General features: G+C 36.2%; 1 protein-coding gene across 4 annotated transcripts; it reads left to right on the top strand.

Moving 5' to 3' along the window:
* The first annotated feature begins 13066 nt into the window (after nucleotides 1-13066).
* LOC18443871 (NADH:ubiquinone oxidoreductase, 17.2kDa subunit) lies at nucleotides 13067-27124 on the top strand. Of its 4 annotated transcripts, XM_020673399.2 has the most exons (6): nucleotides 13135-13290; nucleotides 16818-16844; nucleotides 22657-22758; nucleotides 24802-24893; nucleotides 26105-26214; nucleotides 26735-27124. In XM_020673399.2, exons 3-6 carry the CDS (start codon nucleotides 22718-22720, stop codon nucleotides 26888-26890), a joined length of 399 nt encoding a protein of 132 aa, XP_020529058.1. In that variant the 5' UTR covers nucleotides 13135-13290; nucleotides 16818-16844; nucleotides 22657-22717; the 3' UTR covers nucleotides 26891-27124. The 4 variants fall into 4 exon arrangements, with proteins under 4 accessions (XP_006854114.1, XP_020529057.1, XP_088717083.1 ...); XM_006854052.4 differs by lacking the exon at nucleotides 22657-22758 and having other exon boundaries at nucleotides 13067-13290; XM_020673398.2 differs by lacking the exons at nucleotides 16818-16844; nucleotides 22657-22758 and having other exon boundaries at nucleotides 13067-13290.
* Nucleotides 27125-27691: the final 567 nt, after the last annotated feature.

The raw sequence follows: 27691 nt of genomic DNA, 5'->3' as shown, positions 1-27691 counted from the left end.
AACAATTAGTAAAGACAATGTAAGAACAAATGATCTCTATTCTCTTCATCATTTTTACCTAACAAGCAAATATTGACCATATATTTACCTCTTTTTCTAAGATTGTCCACAAATTGAGTTTTACTTTTGCATTAGAGTCCGTAGAAATGCTTTTACATAACAAGCAAATATTGACCATATATTTACCTCTTTTTCTAAGATTGTCCACAAATTGAGTTTTACTTTTGCATTAGAGTCCGTAGAAATGCTTACACTTTATGAGAAATAGATCATTTCCAAATCTTAGTCAGTCTATTTCTTGACATCAAACACGATCGTGGAACAACAGCCTATAAGTGGACTTCACTGAAAAGACCACATCGCTCTCCTTCTTCTATACTCCTTCATCAGCTGCATCTCGTGGAGTCTAAGTACCTTCCAACTCATTTAGGGTGCGTTTGGTACATGGAGTTTTTTGGAGTGGAAGGGACTCTCCACAAATTATGAAAGACAGCACTTCCATTATTTTTTATGGAAGGGAGGTCTTCCAAAAATAAATTCATTTTAACATTGAAAAAGAGCTGCGTAGAAAGCCGCCTTTCCACTTTACAGCTTCCACATAATAATATCATACATCAAAGTGAGACACTTTAGTCCCACTTTCAAAAACTGCCGCTTATCAAACACATAATTCCATCAGTTGTAAGATAACAAGGTCTGAAACTCCATTATAGTTGCACAATGTTCCAATTCATTTTCAGATCCTGTATTTCATAAACCTTTCCAGATCCTGTATTTCATAAACCTTTCACCTTCACTGGTTCCAAAAAGTATAATTCATTGTCATGATTAATTTTAGTCAGATTATCAGTAACACTGAATGCATCCAACATGCCCATAAAAGTATTACATGTCACAAATCTCGAGCCTTCCTAAGGGACACATAAGCATACGTCTCTGAACAAATATTATGAAAAGGTATTATAATTAGAATGGCCATAAAATCAATGATGGCATGGTCCAATCACAATCAGCATAATTGTCGGTTGAAATTATTACAGCTCTATCGAAAACTTTCCGTTATTACCATCGTACTCATTTTTTTTTCATGTCAAAATGAAAATTTAAAAAAAAAGACGACCTTGAGTTATTGAACAACTAAATTTAAAATATTTTCGATTGTTCAACAACCGAAAATACACCAATTTTGGTTATTTAAGAAACGAAAAATGTTTTCTCTCTTGTAGCGTATTTTCTCTACCTCTCTCAAGTCATAGTTATCCGACAAAATCAAAAGGGAGCAACTAGTTTGAGCCCCTAAATTTATAAAAAATCTTAGGGATCATGAGATTAGAAGAAATCTTGTGGCCTATTCTTTCTCTACATCTTTGAAGTCATGGTTATCTGATAAAATTATCAGAGAATAGCTAGTTTGAGCCCTTAAATTTAGGAGAAATCACAGGGATTATGAACTTACCCAAAAAAAATACTCGGTGAAGGGGAGAGAGAGAGTTTTTAAAAAAATCATTTTTACCCATGTAATGTAGAGAGAGAGGTAGAGAGGATACACAGACCCACAAGAGAGAAAAAAAATTTGGTTCTTAAAGAACCGAAAATTTTAAATTTTCGGTTATTTAAAAATCGAAATTGGCCTAGTTTTCGGTTGTTGAACAACCAAAAATACTTTGAATTCGGTTGCTTTAAAAAGGTAAAATCATCTTTTTTTTAAATTTGAATTCGATTGTTGTAAAAAGGTAAAATCGTCTTTTTTTTAAATTTTCGTTTTGACAAGAAAAAAATGAACACGATGGTAATAACGGAAACTATTCGGTAGAGCTATAATAACGGAAACTATAACATATGTGTACGTAATTTTCCCTTTAAAAAATTATCCAATTTGTTTAGCCAGACTAATTGGTCAAACGTGACCCATCTAACTAGCCAAAATTGGTCAAAGATTAAATTTGACCGGTTTTTAACATTCTCATTTTTTATTATGGATCAGATCTGCTGAGGCACCAGTCAACAGTCCAACCAGCCGATATAGTCCATTCTAAATGACTATAATACAATCTAAAATCTATAAAAAGTTCCACTCAATCGTGTAATTAATTACATAAAGATGTTCCTTGTGCTCCCCTAGGGCGTCTCCTAGCTGCTATCTGATTTGATTTGATAACCACCACACTTGTTTTGGAGGTTATGAAATGAAAGTGTACATTGTATGTATGGTAAAGAAAAATATTTATGGTAAGCCTGAGTATAGTTTAGGTGTCCACGATTTAGTTTTTATTATTGTCATATATAATTTGTTTATAAAAGACAAGTTTTTATATTCATATCAATTAATTGACACAGGGAAACTTGAGACTCTTCACATGATATCAAAGCAAGATTCATCTTAGCTGTATCCATTTCTCATCCCTGAAGCATTGTTGCCGATTTTCAAGACGGGTATGTTTCTCACCTAGTTCGTGCAACTTCTGTTGAGTCGTGTATCAACTATCTGCTAAGTGGTGTTTTGACTCTTGGATTTATCTCTCTGCCAAGTCGTTTTCGACTTTTTGATCTGTTTTTCTTTTTGGGATTCTTTTTAAAAATGAGCTACAACTGATCGACAGGACATCTGTCGCATTCCGGCTGCTGTATATTCTAGCGGGTAACGATCATTCTACTCAGATTTGTCGTCAAACAGATTTATGGTCATGCTACGTTGCTGCCCACTGCCTGATGTTGCTATTGTTTGGTGACGCTCGAAAGACGCTGTTGCTAACACTGCTGTGACCTTTTATGTATTGCGTGAAAGAAAGACCTATGTGACCTTTTGCTGATGAATATAATTTTTGCAACCTTCTCATGTCTTGCGTGAAAGAAAGACCTATGTGACCTTTTGCCGGTGAATATAATTTTTTAAAATTTTATTTTAAAATCACCCCTTTTGTTTTGGCAAAAAGATCGCCTATAGATGGTCTTATTACAATCAATAAATATTTCAAAATAAAAGCAACATAACAATAAAATAAAACTCAACCACTTAATGTCATTTATACAACTAAACACTATGCTTGAGAATATAAAGATAAAATAACAAGAAATAAAAGTAGAAGATGCTGGAGATTACCTCAACTGAGCTTATTACATCCCATACCGAGTCACCAACATCCGATGGCATGGGATCAGTAGTTTAGCTTCAATCTCAAACTGAGAAAGCTAATTTCGGCCAAACTTAGTGAGTACCTTTAAATCTTTACAAAACCCTAACCCCAAAAATATTTAGGTTTAACCTTAATTTCCCAACCCTTAGTATCTTTAGGTCAAGAGAGAAAGAGAGAATGAGGCATAGGGTTGGGGCGTACCCCCTATGGGTCTTCGGAGAGAGAGAGAGAGGGTTAGAGAGAGAAACCCTAAGGAGAGTGATGAGATAGAGTTATGGGAGAGAGAAGGTGTAGAGAATAGGCGAGGGTACACCCTTATTTATAGTGAAAAATTAGGTTTAGGGTTTCTCATAATTTACCTCTTTATTGAGATTGAATATGGACCGTTGATCAGGGTGACTTGTGGGATGAGAGATTTGAGCTGTCAATTCCATAAATAGGCCATCAACATTATGGAAGGTGCATGAACCATTTTCCCCCATTTCTTTAAACCATTTTCCCATCAATATATTTAAATAAATTAAATCTATTAAAAATATTATGCATTCCATAAAATTACATAATCCATCTCATATTGTCCATAAGAAATAACAAGTCAAGATATGCTTATAATATTTAGGATAAGATATGGTCAATATATACCATATTTCAATTTGACCACATGCATCAAGATATACTTACCAAAAATTAGATTTCTTGAATCCAAAGCAATGAGAAGGAAGTATGAAAGGGATGGGGCGTGCCACCCATATGTGGTATATGTGGGCCCCACCACTTGTCACATGGTGTGCCCATGTGCACTATGGGCCCCCTTGATATTTTATATAATTTTAAAATTAACAAAATAATTTTAAAAATTTATTTGAAATTTAGAATCTTGTAAAATCAATAACTTCATTTTTATAAGTCCAAAAATTATAAATAAAATATCAAAAGACTTATAAAAATTTAAATAATAATTCTAAAATAAGTTTTATCATAAAACAAATACAATTCAATTATTTTGATGAAAATTGATCCATACGGTTCATGAATTCAATCAGTGATCATGGGGTACTCCACCTTCAACTGTGGACAACAGACCACATTTGCTTTATCGAATCGACCTAGTGTTTCCCATGACCCACAGTCCAAGTAGGAGCTCATTAGGGGGTCACCAAAGTCTGGCCGATTAGCCAAGAGGTTGTAATCTCAGTCTGTGGATTACAAGTTCTCCTCTAGAGACGAGTCAAGGTCACCACGACCTGATACGACCACAACTCTATAATGCATATGATTATCTCTCGCACATGCATACGCTTCACCCTAAAAGGTGGATATCTAGCTTTCCCAAAAGATTTATCGATATGCATGTCGTGTGATGGATCATGGATGAGGTTTTGGCCCCCGTCTTTATAGGCCTACCATCACACAGTTCATCGGCTCATTCATCCAGGCATAAGCTCCCACCTCATTAAGGGATAACCCATAACCTTTCTCGGTTTATTCTCTATGCCCAGGTACCTTGGGTTTTTCAACTGACTGGCCTAGATCGTCAAGCACAGTCTTGTATCGGCAAACATAATTTGTTTAGCATGGTCCCTGAGCGACCACACTCCCACTAAGTTTATATTCCACTATAATAAATGTTTTTTATTACACACTCATAAGACCTTTAAAGGCCACATAAACCCAACATCTCCCACTTGGCCTTTGAAGGCCTTTCATTCTCTCTTCCTCACTTTCTCTCATCCCCATCTCTCTCACATGTCTTATAAAAACATTAGGGACAACTTCCTTAGTCAGAGGGTCTATAATTATCAAATATGTAGACATGTAGCTGATCTCTATCTCTTTCAATCTCACCTCATTTCTCAGGTAACAGAAGTATGGCTTGATATACTTGGAATTATTGTGAAATCGAGGCTCTTAAGAGACACAAATAGTCGTCGTGTTGTCGTAGAAAATCCCCACTGCCTCACAACGTACAAGATGAAAATTAAGTTGATTAAGAAACTTCTTAATTCACACGGCTTCCTTGGCTGCTAGACAGCATGCCACATACTCATATTTCATGGTAGATAATGCCACTATATCTTGTTTATTTGACTTTCAAGAAACAGTACCCCCTCCAAGCATAAACACATACCTAGATGTAGACTTCGCATCATCTGGATCCGCGAGATAGTTTGCATCTAAATATCCCTCTATTGTTATTTCAGTTCCCCCTTTATATGTGAGCGCATAGTTCATGGTCCCTTTTAAATATCTACGAATTCTTTTATGGCACTATTTCTATGGCTCTTATATCCATGTCTTTGGTAGGACACATTTTTTTACTAAGTTTCTTCTTTTTGTCAATTAAGATAGACATGGGCTTACATATACTAATATCAAACTTTTCCAGTATCCTCTTACAATAGGTTGCCTCGAAAAGTTGGATAGTCTTTTCCAAGATCCTTCATATCGAAGTGTTGTGCAAAGAAATTTTTCGTCTCTACTTTTAGGGCAATAGATCTATTAACAATTAGCATATCATCCACATATAACAATATAAAGACCACATCACTCCCACTGACCTTTTGATATATACAATAATCGTCGTTATTTATAGAGAACCTCGTAAGAGCAAGGGTCTCTTGGAATTTTATGTACCATTGTCACGATGGTTGTTTCAGGCCATAAAAGGATTTATTAAGTTTGCATATTAAGTTCTCTTTCTCTTTCTTCTCAAATCCCTCAGGTTGGGTCATGTAAATTTTTTATTCTGCATCCCCATTTAGAAAGGTTGTTTTGACATCCATTTGATGAACCTCAAAGTCAAAATAGGCTGCTAAAGCTATAAGGATTCGGATGGATGAAACTTTGAAAATATAGGAAAATGTTTCCTCATAATCTATCCCTTTTTTCTGTGTGAAACTATTTACAATAAACCTAGCTTTGTATTTTCTATTTTCCCTTCAGAATTCAACTTTTTCTAGAAAATCCATTTACAACCAATAGCCTTACGTTTTCAAGGTAGATGCACTAATTCTCACACATGGTTTTGGTTAATGGAAACATATTCATCTATCATGGCTTCTACCCAGTATTTCCTTCCAGGACAGGACAAGGCTTCATGGTAAGTTTTAGGTTCAAAATCTTGATCTTCCCCAACTTTATCAAAATGTTCTTCGAGGTAGACAAATTGTTCTAGGTACAGATGTGGTCTACTGATGCGGTTATTTTGTCTTGGTTCGAGTAACGATTCACTTTCTTTAGGGAGTTTAGGTGGGGATTGTTCTGAATTTTCAGGTTCAGGCTCTGAAATCATATCCTTATTTTTCTCCTCATCATAAAAGTCGGCTTATTTTCTACTCCCCGTTGCTTCAAGGAACTCTTCATCGAAGAAGTGAGCGTCGTGACTTTCAATGACCGCTCTTATTTCAAGGTTGCAGAATCGATGCCCTTTACCATGAACTGGGTAACCAATGAAAATGAATTTGACAGTTTTGACTTGCAATTTGGTTCTATTTTAGTGTGGGATAAGAACATGGGCTGAGCAACCCCAAACTCTTAGGTGCTCAAGCGAGGGAGTACGCTCTGTGAAAATTTCACGAGGAGTAAGTGAGGCAGCTTTTGCGAGAGTCCGATTAAAGATGAAAGACTTCGTCAACACGGTTTCTCCTCAAAAATTCAATGAGAGATTTGCATGCCCCATCACACTCTTTACCATTTCAACTAAGGTCTTATTCTGTCTCTCAACTACATCATTTTGTTCGGGAGTATAAGGCATGGTGTATTGATGGATAATCTCATTTTCAATATAGAGTTATTTGAAAAGGTCATATGAATATTCCCCCCTCTATCGGTTCTAAAGACTTTGATTTTTAGGTTGGTTTGATTTTCTACTTCGCCCTTATATTCTTTGAATTTTTCTAGGGCTTTAGATTTTATATGAATAAGGTACACATGGCCATATCGCAAGTAGTCATCTATAAAAGTGATAAAAAATCTTTTTCCACTTTTGGTTATAGGTCTACATATGTCACTATGAATGATTTCCACTACGCTAGTAGTTTTTTTTCTCTTGGTGGTATTTTTCCTTTGTAGTTTTCATTGCACACAAGACTCGCACACTTTCGATAGATCTCCCTTGTAAGTTTGAAGAATGTTGTCCTTTTTCAATCTTTCTATTCGTTTGATTTAATGTGTCATAACCTCATATGTCATAGGGTATCATCTAATTCATTAAGGGACGACACATAAGCAACGTTCTCTTTTATTTTAATAGTAAATAACCTGTCTATTAGTCGTCCAGTCATGATCATATTTTTTTCCTTCTTGACCATCACTTTTTCCCTAATTAAAGTGGTTATGAATCCAGCTATAGACATCTTAGGAACTGAAACCAAATACTTATTCTTATCAGGAACATAAAGTGCTTGCTTTAGGATCATGATGCTTCCACTCTTCAATTTCAACTCAAAATCTCCAACTCCGTGTACATCAGTCTTCTGATTTCCTCCCATATAAATATGTTGCTGCCCTGGCCCCATGAGAGTGAAAGAATGGAAACCTTCATTGATGTTTGTGACATGGGCCTTAGCCCTGGAGTCAAGACACCAATCAGCTCCCTTGGGGTCAGCCAGCATAGACTCAAAGACCACACATACCAATTCCTTGTCGGTCCCTCCAGATTTGTTGAATTGACAACTATTGGCTATGTGGCCCAACTTCTTACAAATAAAATAGGTTTGAGTCTATCTTTTTGCTCCCTTATTTCTAAAATCTCTATTTTTGAAATCTCTTCTCTTCCCAAAAATATTTCTTTCATTTTCTTTATTAAATTTAAAAGAAAGTGGGGATTTTACCATATGCACGGCTTCCCTTGGAGTTGTTGTCAATGCTTGCCTTGAATTTCTCCTATCATCTTCTGCTTTGATTGTAGTGATGAGCTCCTCCAGTTTTGGTGCCTTCCTTCTGATCGAGATGGAAGATATGAAGATCGCCCATGAATTAGGAAGTGAATTTATGAGATAAATCACTTGCATAGATTTATTGGGTTTCATGCCTGTGTCTTCTAGCTCTCTGACTAGTGTGCGAAAGACGTGCACATGATCTATAAACTTGGTACCTTTCTATCATTTTTAACTAATTATCCCTCTTCATAACCATGGTTTGCTTCACGAGAGAGGGTTCAACATAGTATCTTTCAAGTCTATTAAAAATCCCACTTGCAGTATAGATTGATTCGAACTTAGAAGCATACGAATCAGTCGTGGCACATAAAAGAATGTGTTTGCATATCAGGTTCCTCCTCTTCCAACTGTCGTACTCATCTTTAATTTCTTGAGATGAGTCGTCAGTTGGATGACGAGGTCGGTCATCATTGAGTACCTTATGCAAGTTTTCTTCATAGAGCACACATTTGATCTTTCTTTTCCAGGAAGCATAGTTGGTCCCATCAAACCTTTCGGTTTCCAGGATCTTTGAGATGAAGTTACGTGCAACCATATCTTTCTATTCTCAAGCAAAAATAATAGAATACTCCTAATGGCAATCAAGTAAAACTAGTTTTGATACCAATTAAAAAAATACCTATGTGACATTTTGCTGGTGGATATAATTTTTTTTTTTAATCACCCCTTTTGTTTTCATAAAAAGATCACCTACAGATGGTCTTATTACAATCAATAAATCTTTCAAAATAAAAGCAACATAATAATAAAATAAAACTCAACCACTTGATGCCATTTATACAACTAAGTATTATGCTTGAGAATATAAAAATAGAATAGCAAGAAATAAAATGAGAATATGCCGGAGATTACCTCAACCGGGCTTATTACACCCCATACTGAGTTACCAACATCCGATGGCACGGGATTAGCGGTCTAGCTTTAATCTCGAACTGGGAAAGCCATTTTCGGCCAAACTGAGTAAGCAACCTTAAATCTCTACAAAACCCTAACTCCAAAAATAATTTAGGCTCAACTTTAATTTCCCAACCCTTAGTATCTCTAGATCAAAAGAGAGAGAGAGAGTAGGAGACCTAGGGTTGGGGCGTGCACCCTATGGGTCTTAGGAGAGAGAGGGTTAGAGAGAGAAACCCTGAGGAGAAAGAGTGGGGCATGCCCCTCTAAGAGAGAGATGAGAGATAGTTGTGGAAGAGAGAAGGTGTAGATAATAGGGGAGGGAACACCCCTATTTATAGTGCAAAATTAGGTTTAAGGTTTCTCATAGTTTGCCTCTTTTTTAAGATTGAATATGGACCGTTGATCAGGGTGACTTTTGGGGTGAGAGATCTGAGCCATTCATTCCATAAATGGGCCATGAATATTATAAAAGTGCATGGATCATTATCTCCCTTTTCTTAAACCATTTTGCCATCAATATATTTAAATAAATTAAATCTATTAAAAATATTATGCATTGCATAAAATTGCATAATCCATCTCATATTTTTCATAAGAAATAACAAGTCAATATATGCTTATAATATTTAGGATAATATATGGTCAATATACACCATATTTCAATTTGACCACATGAATCAGGATATACTTACCAAAAATTAGATTTCTTGATTCCAAAGCAATGAGAAGGAAGCATGCAAGGGGTGGGGCGTGCCACCCATATGTGGCCCATGTGGGCCCGACCCAGTTGTCATATGGTGGGCCCATGTGCACTATGGCCCCATGAGATTTTATATAACTTTAAAATTAACAACATAATTTTAATACATTATTTGAATTTTATAATTTTGTAAAATCAATAACTTCATTTTTATAAGTCCAAAAATTATAAATAAAATATCAAAAGATTCATAAACATTTAAATAATAATTCTAAAATAAACTTTATCATAAAACAAATACAATTAAATTATTTTGATGGGAAATTGACCCATATGGTTTATGAATTCAATCAGTGATCACGGGGTACTCCAGATTGAACTGTGGACTCCAGACTACATTTGCTTTATTGAACCGACCCAGTGTTTCTCATGACCTACAGTCCAAGCAATGACTCATTAGGGGATCACTAAAGTCTGACCAATGAGCTAAGGGGTTGTAATCCTAATATGTGGATTATATGTCCTCCTTAGAGACGAGTCAAGGTCACCACGACCTGATGCGACGACAGTTCTATGGTGTATAGGGGTATCTCTCACACATGCATATGTTTCACCCTAAAAGGTGGATATCTGGCTTTCTTGAACGATCTATCGATATGCATGCTGTGTAATTGATCATGGACGAGGTTTTGGCCCCCGTCTCTATAGGTCTACCATCATACACATGGGTTACACAGTCTTTCTCCTCACTCATCCAGGCATAAACTCTGACCTCATCAAGGAATAACCTAGAACCCTTATCGGTTTATTCTCTATGCCCAGGTACCTTGGGTTTTCCATCCGACTGGCCTAGATCGTCAAGCATAGTTCAGTATCAACAAATTTCATTTGTTTAGCATGGTCCACGAGGGACCTCACTCCCACTGAGTTTATGTTCCACTATAATAAATGTTTTTTATTACACATTTATAAGGCTTTTAAAAACCACATAAACCCAACATTGTACACCATTGTGACAGAGATCCACGAACTTGCAACCTTCCATCTTGTACCCCATTTCACCACAGATCCATGCACTTGCAACATTCTTGTTTAATATGAAGTCATAAGAAGAAGGGCTCAGTTTTTCACTCCTTTCAATTGGTGGCCCTAGTGTTGAGGGAGCCAACTGAGTCCTCAGACTTGGTCATGTAGCTCGGCCTTAGTCTAATGCGGGATCCTAGGGTCAACTTGCCCTTGTTAAAAATATTAAAACCCATACTTTTGTTAGTAAATCTTCAATATATGATTTAAAAATATACGTTATGTGGTTTTTATGATGAGTTGAGAACTTTTCTCATTACATTCTTTAATTTTATTTTATTTTTTTATTTTTCTACAATATTTAAAGGTATAAATAAAAAATTTAAAGAATCAATCTTTTATATATTCTTTTGAACTTTCAATGATTTTTATTACTTAGTGTACTTTTTGATAGTTTTTAACAATTGTTTTTATATTTTTTGAATTTTTGACTTTTTTAATTAGAGTAATGATCCTATGAGACCTTCCCACACCCATGTATGTAGGACTCCAAAGGATCATCATTAAATTTGGCACAGATCTCTAGAAAAGTCAAATCCCACACCCATGTGATAACTTTTCTAAAGATTCGTGTCAAATTTAATGGCGATCCTTTGCGGTCCTACACACATAGGTGTGAGAGGGTCTCATAAGATGATTACTCTTTTAATTATTGTACATAACTCATTCAAGTCCACTCAGATTCATCGAATTACGCGGCTTGGCCCAGGGGCAAGTTTGAGGCACGGGCTAAGCTTAAAGACATTGAGCAGCCCAAAAGACCATTATTGCCTTTTATTTTTTTTGGTAAGACAGTAGGGGAGAAGGCCCCTACATGATTTTCATTAATTATAAATGGTAACAAAAATTACAAAGAGATGCATGCACAGAAAATACCATCATTGCCTTGAGTTTGTCTTTTAACACTCCTAATCAATGTTTTAAAAAACATTCAGTCAAACTCGAATTGCTTAGTTCGATCTGGGATCTGTTCGTGAGCAATTCGGGTTAATACATGTAGAATTGCCCAATCTAAATTTTTTTTGGTAGTTACTTATTTTTAATTTATTACTACTCAAACCGGTTGATCCAAATCACCTAATTTGGATGGTAGGTGGGCGATCCAAAACCCGGTACTGGGTTTTAAAACAGTGCTCCTACATGTTACTCTTCGATCTCGAATATCATTCTATTTCATCTCCAATGTTCATGGCAATGATCCTATGGTTTAAACTCAATTGAATCATATATCATCATTTCCAATTGGATATAAGTTTATATAGGTTGCAACCTTATATTGTATAAATAAAGTGTATTTTTAGAGTCCAAAATAAAAGAGTGTTGTAAAATTGGAGAACTTTCTAATTGATTATCTCGACCTTTAGATGTATAGATATAAAGAGAAAATAATTTCAATTCTTAAAAATAATGCATCACAAGTTATTTGAACCGATCTGATTTCAATATTTCAAGTGCTTAAAGAGCATAGCCCCACCCGATTAGCTAGGAACTGTACAAGTACGTCCTCCGTCAGCCCCCACCGTACTTCCACAATAGGGGGTTCGGGTGAAGTACTCAAAGCCTGCTCCATTTGCACTTTTAAAATTCTTAAAATTTTATAATAAAAGTTAAATATAAGTTTTCAAGCTCTCGCAAGATACTGGAACTACATATTAGAGTAAAATTTAGTGATGCAACTTATTAATGGTATAGTATAAGCAAAGCACATTGTAAAACTACATATTAGAGCAAAATTTAGTGATGCAACTTATTAATGGTATAGTATAAGCAAAGCACATTGTACAACGAAACCCTAGATATGACTAAATTACCTTTGATTTAATTTAAAAATGATGAGAATGGTCATAAGGCTTGGTTCCTATTCAGTTTACCGGCGCAAGCTTTTTATGCTTTTTTAACAATATAAAATTTATATACTTCCTTTTATCTAACCGTTTATTGTGAATGGAGGGTTAAGATTGGTTCAATTACAATGTTATGTTTCTATACTAATTTATTTTTAAATTTTTTTTATAAATTATTTTGATATCAAATTTTGTAGGTTCGGTACTTTATTAAACTCACACTGATGAAAAATATAAAAAAATTATTTTCAATAAAATTAAATGGCCAAAGTAATTTTAAAAGTTTCAAAAGGTATTTTGGTCATTATATTTTATTGAAAACACATTTAAAATATTTTTTATAGGTCTGAAAAGATGACAATTTATCAAATTTCATATTCATACAATTTGTATAAAAAAAAATAAAAAAATTAAGATTTAAGACATCGGATCTAAGTGACCCTTATTATAAAAATTGGACGGCAGGATGGTAGGGGAAGCATAGATCTTCTATGCTGTAGAGGAAGTATAGAAACGTTTCTCTTTAGTTTGTAATTAGACGATCAAGTTCTTCGTTTTCATTCGAGAGAGAGAGAGGGACAATTTTAGTTTGAAGAGACAGAGATGGCATCAGTGGTGAGGGCTGCAATGAAAGCTATCAAAGAGAAGGGTCTCAGGAACTTTTTCAGAGAACTCAAGGAAGAAGGCTATTTGTATGTCAAAACCTATGTCCCTTTCTTTCTCTACTTTCTTCCTAATTTCTTTTGCGGTCAAATGTTCCTTGCTTCCTATTCATGCAATTCCGTTTTGTTTTCTTTTTTTGTTTTTAGAAATCTTATGACGGACATTGTCGAAGAATTGGTTACTTAATTGATGTGCTTCGTAGATCAGATTGTTATGGATTTGTTTTTGGGCTACTGATGTGAATGTACTCATGAAATTCGAGATACCCATTTGATTTTTTTTGATTGATTATGGAGAAAAAAGGGTGTATTTAGGTTTTATGGTTAACTATCATTTTATTTTGTGAAGTGAATTTTAGGGTTAGGTGATGAATGAAATTCTTGCGGTCTAACCTGCTTGATTTGAACTACTGACCTAAGATTGCACACAATTACAGTTTTATGGGTTTTTGAGATACCCATTTTGGGTAGTTAAATGGGTTCTTTGGTTTAATTGATTAGCAATTTTGATTTTTCTGTTTTACATTTGTTGTTTGCAATATATGGGGCAAAATGTTTAGCTTGATTTCCAATTACCTGTTTCCTATATTTGTATATATTATTTTTATAATCTTATTACCTAGTTGCTTTTTCTTTTTGATAAGCTTATTGCTTATTTCACTACTAACCTAATATTGATAATTGTGACATCTTTGTAGCTGCTGCTAAAATAAATTTGTTCAATTGCTGATATAAAAAATTATCCTAAATTATTGGACTTCTTTTTTATACACAGTTTGGTTATTTTCACCCGCACATTTCCATGTGTGTGCTCCAAATAAATTTCTATGTATTGTCACCATTGTATTTTTCTTTAAATGGATATTTTCTAAGGATTTATGTTGTGAACACAAAATGAGCGTGAGCTTGGCTGATTCACTAACGTGGAACATAATTTGATATAATTCAGACTTGTGGGTTACAAGTGAAATCTACGTTGTTGGATTCCGAACCCAAGAAATTAATTATCTATTGCATTAATATTTGAACTGTGCTTTTTGTTAAATTTTAACTCCATTTTCTGAAAGCTAACATCTAACTTAGAAACAGATTACTTTCATTGAAAAAATTGGAAAGAAAAATGAGGCCAAAGGTTGTCTTTTGGTGGCATGAAATGGTGTGAATAGTTGTCAGGTAGAAAGCAGGTAATGGGAGGAGCACTGGGTTTTGACTTGATGTATGGCTCAGGAGCCAGACACTTTTTTTATTCTATTGTCTACTGAGAGTATGACACTTAGAGAACGTTACCTAGAACTTTTCTCCCTGGTTCAGAGGCCAAATATAACAGTGGCTGAGATAGTGGACAGATCCGGCTGAGAAGCCACGTAGATTCCTACATATTGGTGAGCCTTAGCAAAGGAAGAACTTAGAAGCATTCAGAAACCTACAATTAGAGCTAGAGAACTAGAAGTTCATGCCGTGAAGAGAGGATAGGATGGTTTGGATCCCTTAAAGTAGAGGAGAATTCTCAGTTAGATCCATTATAAAAAGTTGACATGGGGGGCAGAAGAAAAATCAGTACTTTGCAGTGTCTGGTCCCTCGTGGGCTCACCAGGAAGCAGGCATTTGCTAGGCTTACAGGGTTAGATAGAATTCTGACTATGGAGCACTTGGCAAAAAGAGTTTCTCCTATCCCCACCATTTGTTTGTCAAGCAGGATGAAGAAACTGTAAGGCACCTGTTTTTGCATTGTCCCTTAGTAACACTTATTTCGTTTTTGCCCTACTTCTCTTTGGTATAACTTGGGTGGTGCCGGCCTCTGTTGAAGCTTTATTATTGCATTGGTATTACTCCCCATTGCCAAAGAATGTTCATATGCTGTGGAGGTTAACTCTACTGAATATCATATGGCCCATTTTGTTGGAGAGGTGTAATAGATGCTTTATTTACAGAGGAGAGGGGTGAATAGTATGAACGATCATATCCAGACAACAATGGTCGTATGGGCAAGTATTAGAAGGGGGTACAGTGTCACAAACTTTTAAGCACAGTACTACTACTACATGATTGCATACTCTAAAAAGGTGAAAGAAAGGAGGTCTTGTAAGTGGAAGCCCCCCCAGTGGAATGGTGAATTTGAATTTGTTCTGTAGCTCCTGCGGTAATCTGGAACCTGTTGGATTTGTTTTTGTTGTTTTTGGGGGTGGGGGCTGGGGGTGATTGATGAGGGACCACTTGGGGAAAGATCTAGTTATCCTACTTGGGGCCTCTCCAGTCTCCATATTTTGGCCTGAATGAGGCAGAAACTGGATCCTTGCTCTATGGTCTGCGATGTACAGAGCCGAAGTGGGATAAGTGATTATTGAGGGAGAGATTCCTGCAATGCTATTGGTTGGCCCAGCAGCATGGAGAAGTGAAATATGGGATTGTGTCGGGAAGCTTTGGATGAAATTTATCCATCTTTGGAATTTGCAGGGAGTCTAGTGATAAGCTTATGACTTTGCAAGAGATGAAGTGTGTAAACCTGCATTTGTCTGTTTTGAAGCCTATCTGTAGGATCTGCTGTAAACATACTCAATTTTGTATCTGAGGAGAAGTCAAGCCCTTATTAGAGGATGTGAGAAAGAGGATATATGCAATATTTCAGCATTTTTGATTAATAAAATTTGTCAATAATAAAAAATGCAAAAAAGATTAACCAGCTATTACCTAACCTTCCAAAACAGTTTGTGTTTAATGTTAACAAGGTTGACTTGCTTTCTGAGTTCATATCAGCATCTAGTTTCTTTTCTTTCTAATTCGCTACCCAAAGAAGGTCTGGTTTTTGTTTAGTTCGCTTTCCTTGAAGCTTGAACCAGTTTGTTTTAAAGAAGGTGAACACCTTTCCCTTGGTGAAGCACTCCTTTCTCACAAATGGAAGCTACACACCAAAGAAAAAATAGCATCTTAACTAATAAAAAATATCATCTTAACTAAGTGCATCATGCAATTTGTGCTACATTCTTAGCCAATCCTAAAATAAACTGCAGTAATGCACTGTGTAATTTTTTATTTTTATTATTATTATTTTTGAATCTGGAAGAAAAGGTAAGTTTTTTAGACATGTCTTTGGATTCTAATGAAACGGTAAATTTTATCTTTTTCTGAAGAAAAAGGGTGAAACAAATGTGAAATAATTGCATGGTGCATTTTTGTTTCACCTTTTCGGGTCAGAATCTCTTTATACTAACTCAACCAGCAATTTCTGTTGACTTTGATCTCTCTCTCTCTCCTCTCTCTCTCTCTCTCTTTCTCACTCGCTCTTCTGTTTTTCCGAATTGGTGCTTTGAAAGGAGTATGTTTTGAGCTGATATTTAAATATGTTGTTTTTGCACACCTATAAACAAGCAAATGTTTATTTGGCTAGTGCTGTTATGAAGATGGTTTTATTCATTTTTTTCTCACTGGAGAGCTGTGAACTGGATTTCAATTGGTTATAATTAATTTCCTAGTGATTGGCGATCTCAATCTCTGTTTAATTTTGGATTTGTTTTCATCGCGTGCCTGATGCCATGTTTTCTGTTGGTCCTATTATGCAGGAGATGCCTTCCTGATGGAAACCTTCTGTAAGTATACATTGAGTTCTTTTTATTGTAAGACCAGATTTAACTTATTCATCCAGTAATTGGAAAGTCTAGGTTAAACTTTGAGAATTTCACTTCTAATCATGGCTTGTTACGCCAGGTTTAGGCCATGTTTGGCTACGAAAAAGGACAATTCTACATTTCCTTTTAAATGCTGATAGTCATTTTGCAAACTGCATGAAATATTTTTTTTTTTTTTTGATATGTTAATGGTAGGAGTGGAGGGTGGTACAGTATGTTGACGCATCCACCCCCCTAACCACCGATACCCCCACCTCATTTCCACAAACTGTGTGAAAAGTAATCTATGGTTGAGGGCATTTTGGTCGTGGAATGGGGAGTCCTCAATAAAAATTCACTGAAATTTTTGCGAAACTCACTGAAATTTTAATGGATTTTACTGAAAACTCATAATCTCTTTGGAAAATTGCAACTCCCTCCAAACCTAACAGCAAAACCTACAATCTGTTTTTTATCCACAACCTCTCTCTATCTCTCTCTCTCAAAAGGTTTCTCTACATCCATTGCCAAAACTCCATTTTTTATCCACAACCTCTCTCTATCTCTCTCTCTCAAAAGGTTTCTCTACATCCATTGCCAAAACTCCATTTAAATTTAGCCCCCATACTTGTAGGCCGAGGGACGCCTTCCCGTATATCCAGTGCAACTCCCTCCAAAACCACCTCTTGACCCATAATCTCTTTTGCTCTCTCTTGATGCCTTGCTTCTTGTGTTTGGAAGAAAAAAAATGTGGAGATGCAATAAATAGTGATGAATAAAAATTGACTGAAGTTGGGTTGTTAGAAGGGGAAGAGACAAGAGGGGGTAACGAGTCTAGATAGAGAGAGAGAGGGTGTTTGGGGTGTTGTTGCCATTGTTCAAAAAAATAGACCGCTCAGCACCTAGGCTGTCCAGAAGGCCTGGCCGCATCGCCCAGGCCTAGGTAGCCAAACTGGGTGGTGGTCCCCGGGCGGCCGTTAGGAGGTACGGAACCCGCCTAGGCGGCCGCTAGGCGGTACGGAACCTGCTTAGGCGGCCTCTCAAGGCCTGCTCCCACTCAGAGGCGGAAAAGTACTTTTTTTTTTTTTTTCGTTTTTTTCAAGATGTAAAAGTTTAGAATGATGCGTTTTAGGTTTATTTGAAACCTAAACCCACAAGAACCCCTTTTAGAGAAAAATAAACCTCCAAAAAACAATATTTCATTGGATCGAATCATCGAAGTGTTTTTCAAAGTTTGGAGTTCGAGCAACCAAAGTAAGTGCATTTTTTAGATTGCTTGTTTTATTTTGAGATGTCTTCTTCAGGAGTTAGTCAGAGTGGAGATCCAGGTTGGAAATATGGATACAACCTAAATCCAAATAACAAAAATTGCGTTAGATGCAATTTTTGTGAAAAATATACAAAAGGAGGCATAAACCAGTTTAAGAAACATCTTGCCGATATTAAGGAAGATGTTGCCCCTTGTAAAAATGTTCCTGAAGCTATTAGAGAGTAGATTAAGCAATTTATAAGTTATGTAAAACAAAAACAAGAACAAAATCCTTGTCAGAGATCTATTTCTATTTCTGCTTCTTCTAGAAGAAGTGATCCGGGTTGGAAGCATGGGTACAACCCAAAACCAAATGATAAAAATTGTATAAGGTGTAATTTTTATGAAAAAGATACCAATGGGGTTATTAGCTGATTTAAAAAAAACATTGCTAGTGTTAGAGGTAATGTTGCTTCTTGTACAAAGGTTCCTAAAGCAGTTCGAGATGAGATTAGACATTTCTTGAATTTTGAAGAACCAGAAAAGGATGAAAATAAGCCTTGTTTAATGGAAGTATTTTCTCCAGGTTCTAGTCGGAGTGGTTATCCGGGTTAGAAGTATGGTTATAACCCGAATCCAAGTGATAAAAATCGTATTAAATATAATTATTGTGGAAAAGATACTAATGAGGGCATTTACCGTTTTAAAAAACAATTTGCCGGTATTAAGGGACATGTTGCCCCGTGTAAAAATGTTCTTGAGGCTACCAAGGAGGAAATTATACAATATTTGAGTTCAGAGAAGCACAAAGAAAAGGGTAGAGCAATCAAGACTCTTAGAACCTCATATGTACAGATTGCACATACTAGTAAGAGGAAGGTAGAAGAGAGAGAAAATTCAAAAGGTCCTGCGCCACGGAACAAGAACGTGCATTTTTTGTACATACCATTCTAATCTCAAACATACTTTTGAAAGTTTCTTATGACAAAGATTCTTCTGCATCTTCTTTGATTTGCGGGTCCGAAGAAGAGAAGCAGAGGGGGGAGAGAGAGGGAGAGAGAGGGAGAGAGAGGAGTGGGAAAGATTCGGGGGTGAGAAGAAGGGAAGCAGAGGAGAGAGAGAGGATCAAGAAAGATATGGGGGTGCGAATAAGAGCAGAGGAGAGAGAGAGAGGAGTAGGATGAATAGAGAGGCTGCTAGGGAGAAGAGAAATCGGGGATTAACAGAGCGAAAGAGAGACAACATCCCTCTGTGAGCATTTTGTGGCTGAGAAAAGAAGAGGGTAAGACCTCTTTTTTGTCATCCGTGGTTTGACCTTCTAACCATGGATGATTCTTTATCTAATAGAGGCATCCGCACACGCCTTAGATAAATGACCTTTCTCTTTTTAATCTATAGGGCATATTGGATACCACCTCAAAGCACGGCTTGGAGGATCAAACCATGGATGAAATAACAAAGGTGATCTACATGTAGGGCATGTGTTGATACCCATGTGAGAGAAACACCGATTTGTGGTTAAGTGGGTAAGAGGTCTTACCCTCTTTTTCTTCATCCACAAAATGCTCGTACATTGGCGAGCATTCTCTCTCTTGCTATATTGTGCATGAGCTCTCTCTCTCTACCGCACCGCAATCCTGGTCAATGGTTTATCTCTAATGCTGTAATCATGGGCTTTCTTAGTCCTCTTGATTCTCCCTGCTGAGCACAAAACCCTTCAATCTCTCTCATCGATGCTAATGGTCACAGCAAGATCTCCCCATGAGCTGTGCCATCTCCTTTGTCAATTAGGCCATCGCCACTCATCCAAGATGATTTTAATCTATGTGGATTGAGCAGTCAAGTTCCTTATTACGATTATGTGCTTGATCTAATTTTATATGTGGAGTCCTCTCATGTGATATGTTTACTGAGGATCAAAATGGATTGGTGGAGTCAGCAGTGAATGCTATGACCTATGAGATCTGATTCATGTAAGATGCATCCTCACGAGCAAAGGGATGTCTAGCAGCAAAGATGCTCTATGATCTAATCTATGAAAGATGCATCCTTTTTTCTCTTATGTTAGATACATCCTTGAGAGAATTAGGATGCCTGCTATGCTCGGCAAGTGCAAGAACTATGATCTTGGAAGATGCCGTAGGCGTGTTTGATTTCTGGAAGTGGCAGCTCTGGAAGCCGCTGCTTCCAGAAACTATATCACTTCCTATGTTTGATTGCGGTAAGTGCTACACTATTTTGATAAGTGCTACTCTGTTGTGGAAGCTGCGACTTTGAGTGGCTTCCAAAATAGCCATTAAAAAGTGGAAGTGGCAGATTCCATGGCTTCCCATGGAAATTTCCCCTTCATTTCCTTGGGAAGATGCGACTTTCAAAGCTGCATCTTCCTAAAATCAAAAGCACTCCTAGAGTTTACTGCTGCGGTCAGCCTTGGCGCTCCCTGTTGGTCAATCAGATATTCCAAGATCGCGCAAGAGTGAGGATATCGACTGTCCAAGACCATGTTACTAAGACAGTTGCAGAATTGGGGACTTCTCAGAGGAAAAACAACCCCTTTATCTCTCTAAAACGCCGTCTTCTCTCTCTATCGAGTAATTTACAGATTCTGGGGATTTCTTAGAGACTAAAAGACCCCTGCTCCCTCTGTAAAAGGCCATCTCTTTCTCTCTCTAGACATGAGAGAAGGGGAGGATTATAGAGAGATAAAGGATGTTTGATTGAGGTGAAGGTTTTAGAGAGAGAGAGAGAGAGAGAGAGAGAGAGAGAGAGAGCAAGTTTTGGTGATTTCCAAAATTTCAATGAATTTCATCAAGTTTCAATTAAGGGTCGAATTGACTGCCAAACAAGCCTCAATCACAAATCAATTTAATGTAGTTTAGCTCATGACCATCTACATTGAAAAAAATAAAAATAAAGTATGGATTTATTTTCATTTTCAGCCAAGCATAGCATTAGAAGGATTTGCCTTATTGGTTTTGGAATATTGTTCTTGAGATTCTTGCCTCATTTAAAACAGCATTGAACAGCATTCTTCTAGGATTTTTATGTTATTCATATTCTCCAAAGTTCCCAGCTGACATCAGTATGCGTAAAGCAATTGAATTGGAAACATGAACTTTAATTACTTATTTTTAATGAATGGAAGCTTTTCTATCGTTATCTAAAGCAAAAACTACCGATGTACTGCCCGGTCAGTTCTGCTGCATCGACCCCAACCCCACCGAAAACCATTTTAGGAAGATGTTTGGAACTTTTTTTTATTTTAAACAGTTCTTTATTCACTTTATGATGTATTTCAGAAAAAAAGGGTTTGAGCTCGTAAAACTATTGATCGTATTGTCCAATAGATAGATGGTCCAGAATCATAGTTTAAGCAGGAGCTACCATCCTACAAATTGACATTTTTCTGGCTCCTGGACAAGGCTGTTGAAATCAACAGAACTATACATAGAAATATTTTCCTTCAGCAAATGGAAATTTTAAAGTTTGACTTGTTCATTAAATATTTTGAAATCTGGGACTTACCAAGCAAGTGATTTTATTTCTCATTTCAAAATCAAGGAAGATGAAGCCATTTGGTGTTTGCATGGACACGAGGCATAAGCTCATGCATTTATGAATAGTAACTGTCCTAAACATTGTCCAACTGTTAATCTGTTTCTTTTTGTTTGTTGAGCTCCTTTTTTTTTTCCTTGATAATACCAAAATCAAATGATGGATCTCTGTGTGAGCTACTTATGATTTTGAAATAATAATAATAATCTTTTGATCGAAGTATCTCTTGTTTACATGTGCATGTATGGTCGCTAAGACTATAAGTGACATTACACCTCGAAGATATTTCTTTTTCTTTATTTTTGTTAATAGGATCATGTATGGTTCCCCCACAAGCCTAGGCATGGCTGTTTTTGTGTGCGGCTTGCATAGACTCAGAAGCAAGATCTTTGGTCATGGATTTTGTAAACATGTTTACTAACTGATCTCCCTTGTAAAGTGGAATCCTAACAACATTTGCTATTTACCTATTCATTAAAAATGACTATTAAACTCTTTACACTTTGTAGTCACCTGGAAGACAAAATTAGAAAGATTTGGGTTGTTGCTTGATTGCCATAATACATATTTGAAGGAATTCTCATATCATAGTGGGGAATGATTCTAGATGATCTCATAAGACATGGAAGCCATGGTTCTATCTTCTGTCTTTGCACTTGATTTGGCAACATGTACCTTTTCCTCTCTTTTCCATGTTATTTAGTGGCCTCTTACTGAAGCACTAATTCTTGCGGTAGGCTTCCTATGAAAGGGTGTGTAGATCATTTGGTATTTGAATAACCTTGCACCTGTGTATCATTATTGAGAGCATAGAGATAGAGGACACCTTTCCCCAGAGATAACTTCAAATACTTGATTGTAAACTGCATATAGGTGCCCAGTTCTTGGAGATTGCATAAACTGATTCACTATGCTTCAGTTTATTGTTCCTTTTATGGAATTGTGATAATGAGATGAGTAAATATTCTTGCTAGTCATTGATACGTACAGAGATCCTCCAGTGGTTTCCCTGAGTTAGTTGAGGCAACAATTTTCCTCAGTTGGAGTTCGTATGATTTCTCTGTCGGAGTTGCATATGGTTTCACTTCTTATGTAAGTTTTGAAGGAAGTTCAAAATTTGGGTCCTTTGTGAGATAATGATATATTTATTTGATTACTTGATTCTTTTGTATTATTAGCCTTTCTCCCTTTGTTTTTGGAATGCTTTTTAAGACTTTAATGTCAAAAGGTGGAACTTGGGTGACTTTTGAGTTATTTCATTGATTCTTCTCTGACTACAAGGTCAGTAGCATAGAGATGGATCTTATGAAAGAAAAAAAAAAGAAAAAAAGGTTACTAGCACACAACTCCTCGTTTTGGTCACCTGATCTTCATGATTCCTAGAAAATCTAGTATTGATTGCTATTCTAGTATGATATGAAACCGTCTGTGGGGTTATATGAGCCTATATATAGGTTTCTTCCTTTTTCCGCCCTTTTTTTGTTTCTTTGTTTCTTGAGAGCAATTGACTGTTCTCTGTGTTTGTGCAGTTTGAACTTGTCATATAATGCCTGGAGCAATATCGTTAGGACCGGACTGGTGACAGAACCAGTTTTGTTGGACTGGCCGAAGCAGACCAGTTAACAAGTTAGACTGGTCTAATAAATTAAATAATTAATAAAAATAGTAAAAATACGGAAATATGGGAAATGGAAAAAATTACGGAAAAATAGGAAAAACCTAAAAATTAAGAAAAATTCAAAAAAATATTAGAAACAAATATAACTCTTCCAACCATAAGGCAATAGTCATTAATAATACAATAACTCAAATTCGTAAAGAAGACAAAACAAAAAACTCATAACATAATATTGAAAACTTTCGTATAAAAAAAAAAAAAAACACATTAGTCATGAACCACAATCATAAGTAGGGAGAAAATAATTACATCACCACAAGTCCTCAACTCCACAATCTAAAACCTATAGGCCTTAAAAGCTTGTTACGATTACAAAACCCAACTGATATATTTAAAGTGTCAAAATAATCAATAGTCTTTTTCATCAACTTCCTTTCCATCTCCTTGGTCATCGCTGGGCTCCTCAATGTTGACCTCTAAAATTATTGTCATCTACACTTATGAGAAAGTTCACATGTTTGCAAGTAACTTATGAAAAAGTTCACATACTTATTAGTAAGATACAATCCTACATTCTTAGAGTGCATTAAAACTTCAAACTTAAAATTATTATATTTAAATTTTACCTTCTTAAGGTGGTTCCATCGCCATCCAATTAAACCCAATGCCTTTAGAACCATTTGACTTGGAAAGGATTGATAATGTGGAAGAATGGATTGTCAAGAAAATTATATTTAAATTTTGACTTCCTATGGTGGTTCCATCTACATACAATTATACCTTGTGCGCTTAGACCCAATTGACTTGGAAAGGATTGAAAATGTGGACGAGTGGGTTGTCAAGAAAGAGAGGAGGCCTGCTCTGGAAGGCATCTAGATAATTGGATGGAGATGGAATCACCATAAGAAGGTAAAATTTAAATATAATAATTTTATATCAATTTTATGTTTGAAGTTTTTATGCACTCAAAGAATGAAGGCATCTAGATAATTGGATGGAGATGGAACCACCATAAGAAGGTAAAATTTAAAAATAATAAATTTATATTAATTTTATGTTTGAAGTTTTTATGCACTCTATGAATGTAAGACTGTATCTTACTTAATAACATGTGAACGTTCTCATAAGTCTAGATGAATTTTATCGGTCAACATTGAGGAGTCTAGTGATGAGCAAGGCGATGGAAATGAAATTGATGAAGAAGACTATTAATTATTTTTAACACTTTTATTATATCAGTTGGGTTATGTAACAAGCTTTTAAGGCCTATAGGTTGCAGATTGTGCAGTTGTGGACTTGTGGTCTTATTTTCTCCCTACTTAATGATTGTGGTTCATGACTGATGTATTTAATATTGGCACTTCTTGGATACTGGTTCCTGTGGTTCTGCAAATGTATGTCTGCTATGCGTTTAGTTTAGCTTCCCAGCTTCTATTAAGTCAAGTGTATTTTCTGAATTCTATAGTTATCATGATAGTTAAAGCCCGATTACATGCTGAGTTTTTGCGTATGCACAGGCAAACCAAAATACATAATATAGGTGCCACACTAGTTGGAGTCGACAAGTTTGGAAACAAATACTACGAGAGATTGGAAGACACTCAATTTGGTATTCCTCTTTTCTATTTTCGGATTTCTGGCATGTATAATTTTCCGCTTCTTATGAACACTCTTACACTGTTATTAATTCATATGCAAAGTATATGTTGGTTAAGTGCTTCCCAAATATATGCAGACAAAATTATGTTAAAGTTAATAAATGTGAAATTTATCAGAAACCATAAGATATGAATAATTTAACATTTTACCCATGTCTTTTGATTTAATTTCAAAATACCCATTAAAAAACAAATGATCATGACATGGAATAGTTGCAACAAGGTAAAATATTGAATAATCTATCCCTTAATAAATTAGGAAAAGTATACCAAGAGATCAATTACTTTTGGTGCTAGGAGGTTGCAACCACTCGTCAATCAGATTTCAAATTGCGTGGTTATAAGAGTGTCATTGACTGAAAGTTCAAAATTTCTTTTCTCGAACTTCGTAACACACACCCCAAGCCATCCAGTTTGACATCCAATAGCTAGGAATAATTGTGACCTCCTTGTAACAAAGATAAATGGTTTCATAGTATACATTCCCAATAAATTACCTTGATTTTGTTTGATTGCCAAAAAGGATCAAGGCATGTAAAGTTTTCTAAAGTTTGAGTACTTTACAAGCTTTGAAAAGTTTGATTTTCTATGCAATGGATATTAATTACTTATATTTTTTTAAGCTTTCCACGAAAAGGGAAAAAAAAGAAGAAGCAAAAAAAAGGACCTCTGAACACTAGAAATGCTAGTTCTCTCAGAAGGTATTGCTGCAAAGAGTTTGACAGTGAGGAAGGTGACTAGAATACCCCCCCCCCCCCCTCTCTCCATCTCTCATATCCCCTAATAGCAGTCTCAGATGCATGTTCGATTCAGAATCTGAGATTGCAGGTAAGCTGAACAAACCATCTCTGTTACATCGCAGGAATGGAAATGGTTTCGTTTAATGATGAATATGAAAAGAGAGGGGTTCTCTGGGGCATTCTTTCCCCCCCTTTGTTAGTGTAACAAGATTGTCATTTCCTTGAAAAAGAGAAAAGGCGGACATTGTCCCCTCAAATTCATGAAATTTGGGGTCTTTGGATTTCTGAAGCAACCAACACTTCCTTACTTTTGGTAGCTTTGTTAGCTTGTATTGTTTGACTACGTTATCAACTAAGGTAAAGCATGAAAAATTATTTACTTAATGAAAACCAGAACTGTGAAAAATGCCTCTGGCTTTCAGGAAGACATAGGTGGGTTGAATATGGGGACAAAGGTTGCTACAATGCTTCTCAGGTTCCCCCAGAATGGCATGGTTGGCTCCATTTCATTACTGATCACACTGGTGATGAAGTAAGTCAAATAATTAGTTAATACATTGCCTTCTCGGGAAAGTATACCATAATGAAAAGATTTTGGAAAACGGCTGTCCATTGGGTCATTTCCATCGATTGAAATGATTGATGATGATGGGGAGAGAGTAGGACATGTCATTATTCATGTTCTGTTGTGGTGGGTCCCATTCTCTCCACTGTTCATCATTTAATTGGGATGATGATAACCCTAACAGGATATGAATCTACCATTATCTTTTGTTTACAATATCCTTCCTTGCTCTTGGTATATTACATTGAAAACCAGAAAGATGACGGTCGATACTGCCTGCCCTAATGATCCCATCTGTTATTGGGAGTGTATATTGGATGACCTCGACTCCCAGTGGTGTACCATGTGCCATACACCAGTTTGCACTTTGTACGAACTTTTATGGTTCTTCTATGTGCAATTTTGGCGATTGCTGTGTAGAAAGAGCTATTATTTGCATTCACAGACCACTTAGGCCATCTTTTCCTTGAATTATTTCGTTGTGCAGCTTTTGATGCTGAAACCAAAGAGATACGGTGTGGAGCATAGGGAGAATTTCTCAGGAGAGGGTGATGAGTACATATATCATTCCAAGGGCCACTCTCTCAATCCTGGCCAGAAAGACTGGACCAGGTACCAGCCATGGCAGCCCACCAAAGCTTAAAGTCACCATGTCAGCCCCTGTTGTTCCTTCCTTGCTTCTGCACATTGTATTTCATTTGTGCTCTCAGAGAGAGAGAGAGAGAGAGAGAGAGAGAGAGAGAGTTGTTCGGATATTGTATGCTTGTGGTGGTGGTTGTGCTTTTGGATTTGCTTTTAGAAGTCCAATTTCCCGTGGATAAATTGTGGATAATGTAGTCAATAATAGCTAAGGTGATATTTGTGATTGTCTGTTTCATTCTCGAAGTTTTTTTTTTTATTGGTTTTTAAGGTTTATTGGATTGGGTGAGTAGTATTTGGAAAAAGAAAAGGAAACTTGATTGAATCTATAGAAAATGGAGTTAAAGAGAGAAAAGATCTCCTTTCTTTTCTTCGTTCACTATTTGAATCGAGGAACATTGGCAAACAATTAGGGCCAAAAGTTTTTTGGGATGATGATGGCGGTTTCATGGACCTGTCTGTAAAATGTTTCCAAGCCAAAAGTTTTCCTTCCTCCTGCGGGGTATATGCCATTCACCTATTCCCTCGTGCAAAACTTTTAAAAAGGAAAATCCAAATTTTTTTCTTTGAAAATTATCAATTAGTTATTATTAGGTGGATCCTGAAATTTCAAATAATAAAAAAAAATTCTCCCAAGTGGTTTTGCCCGGGCAAGTAAATGTATGCGCACTCTTTTTCCAATAGAAAACAAACGTAAAGAGATGTGTTGTTGAGTTTTAATTTGGGAGTGAGAGGTCCTTTAAGTTACAACCACGTAAATTTCAAAATGTTTTTGGCGATTATGTTTGGTAAGTTTATATATGGG

The sequence above is a fragment of the Amborella trichopoda genome, chromosome 3, assembly GCF_054954075.1.
Source record: "Amborella trichopoda isolate Santa Cruz 75 chromosome 3, AtrichopodaSantaCruz75HAP2 v2.0, whole genome shotgun sequence".
In the NCBI taxonomy this organism is placed as follows: domain Eukaryota; kingdom Viridiplantae; phylum Streptophyta; class Magnoliopsida; order Amborellales; family Amborellaceae; genus Amborella; species Amborella trichopoda.
Note: the sequence above shows the minus strand (reverse complement) of the source record. Positions and strands in the feature narration are given on the sequence as shown.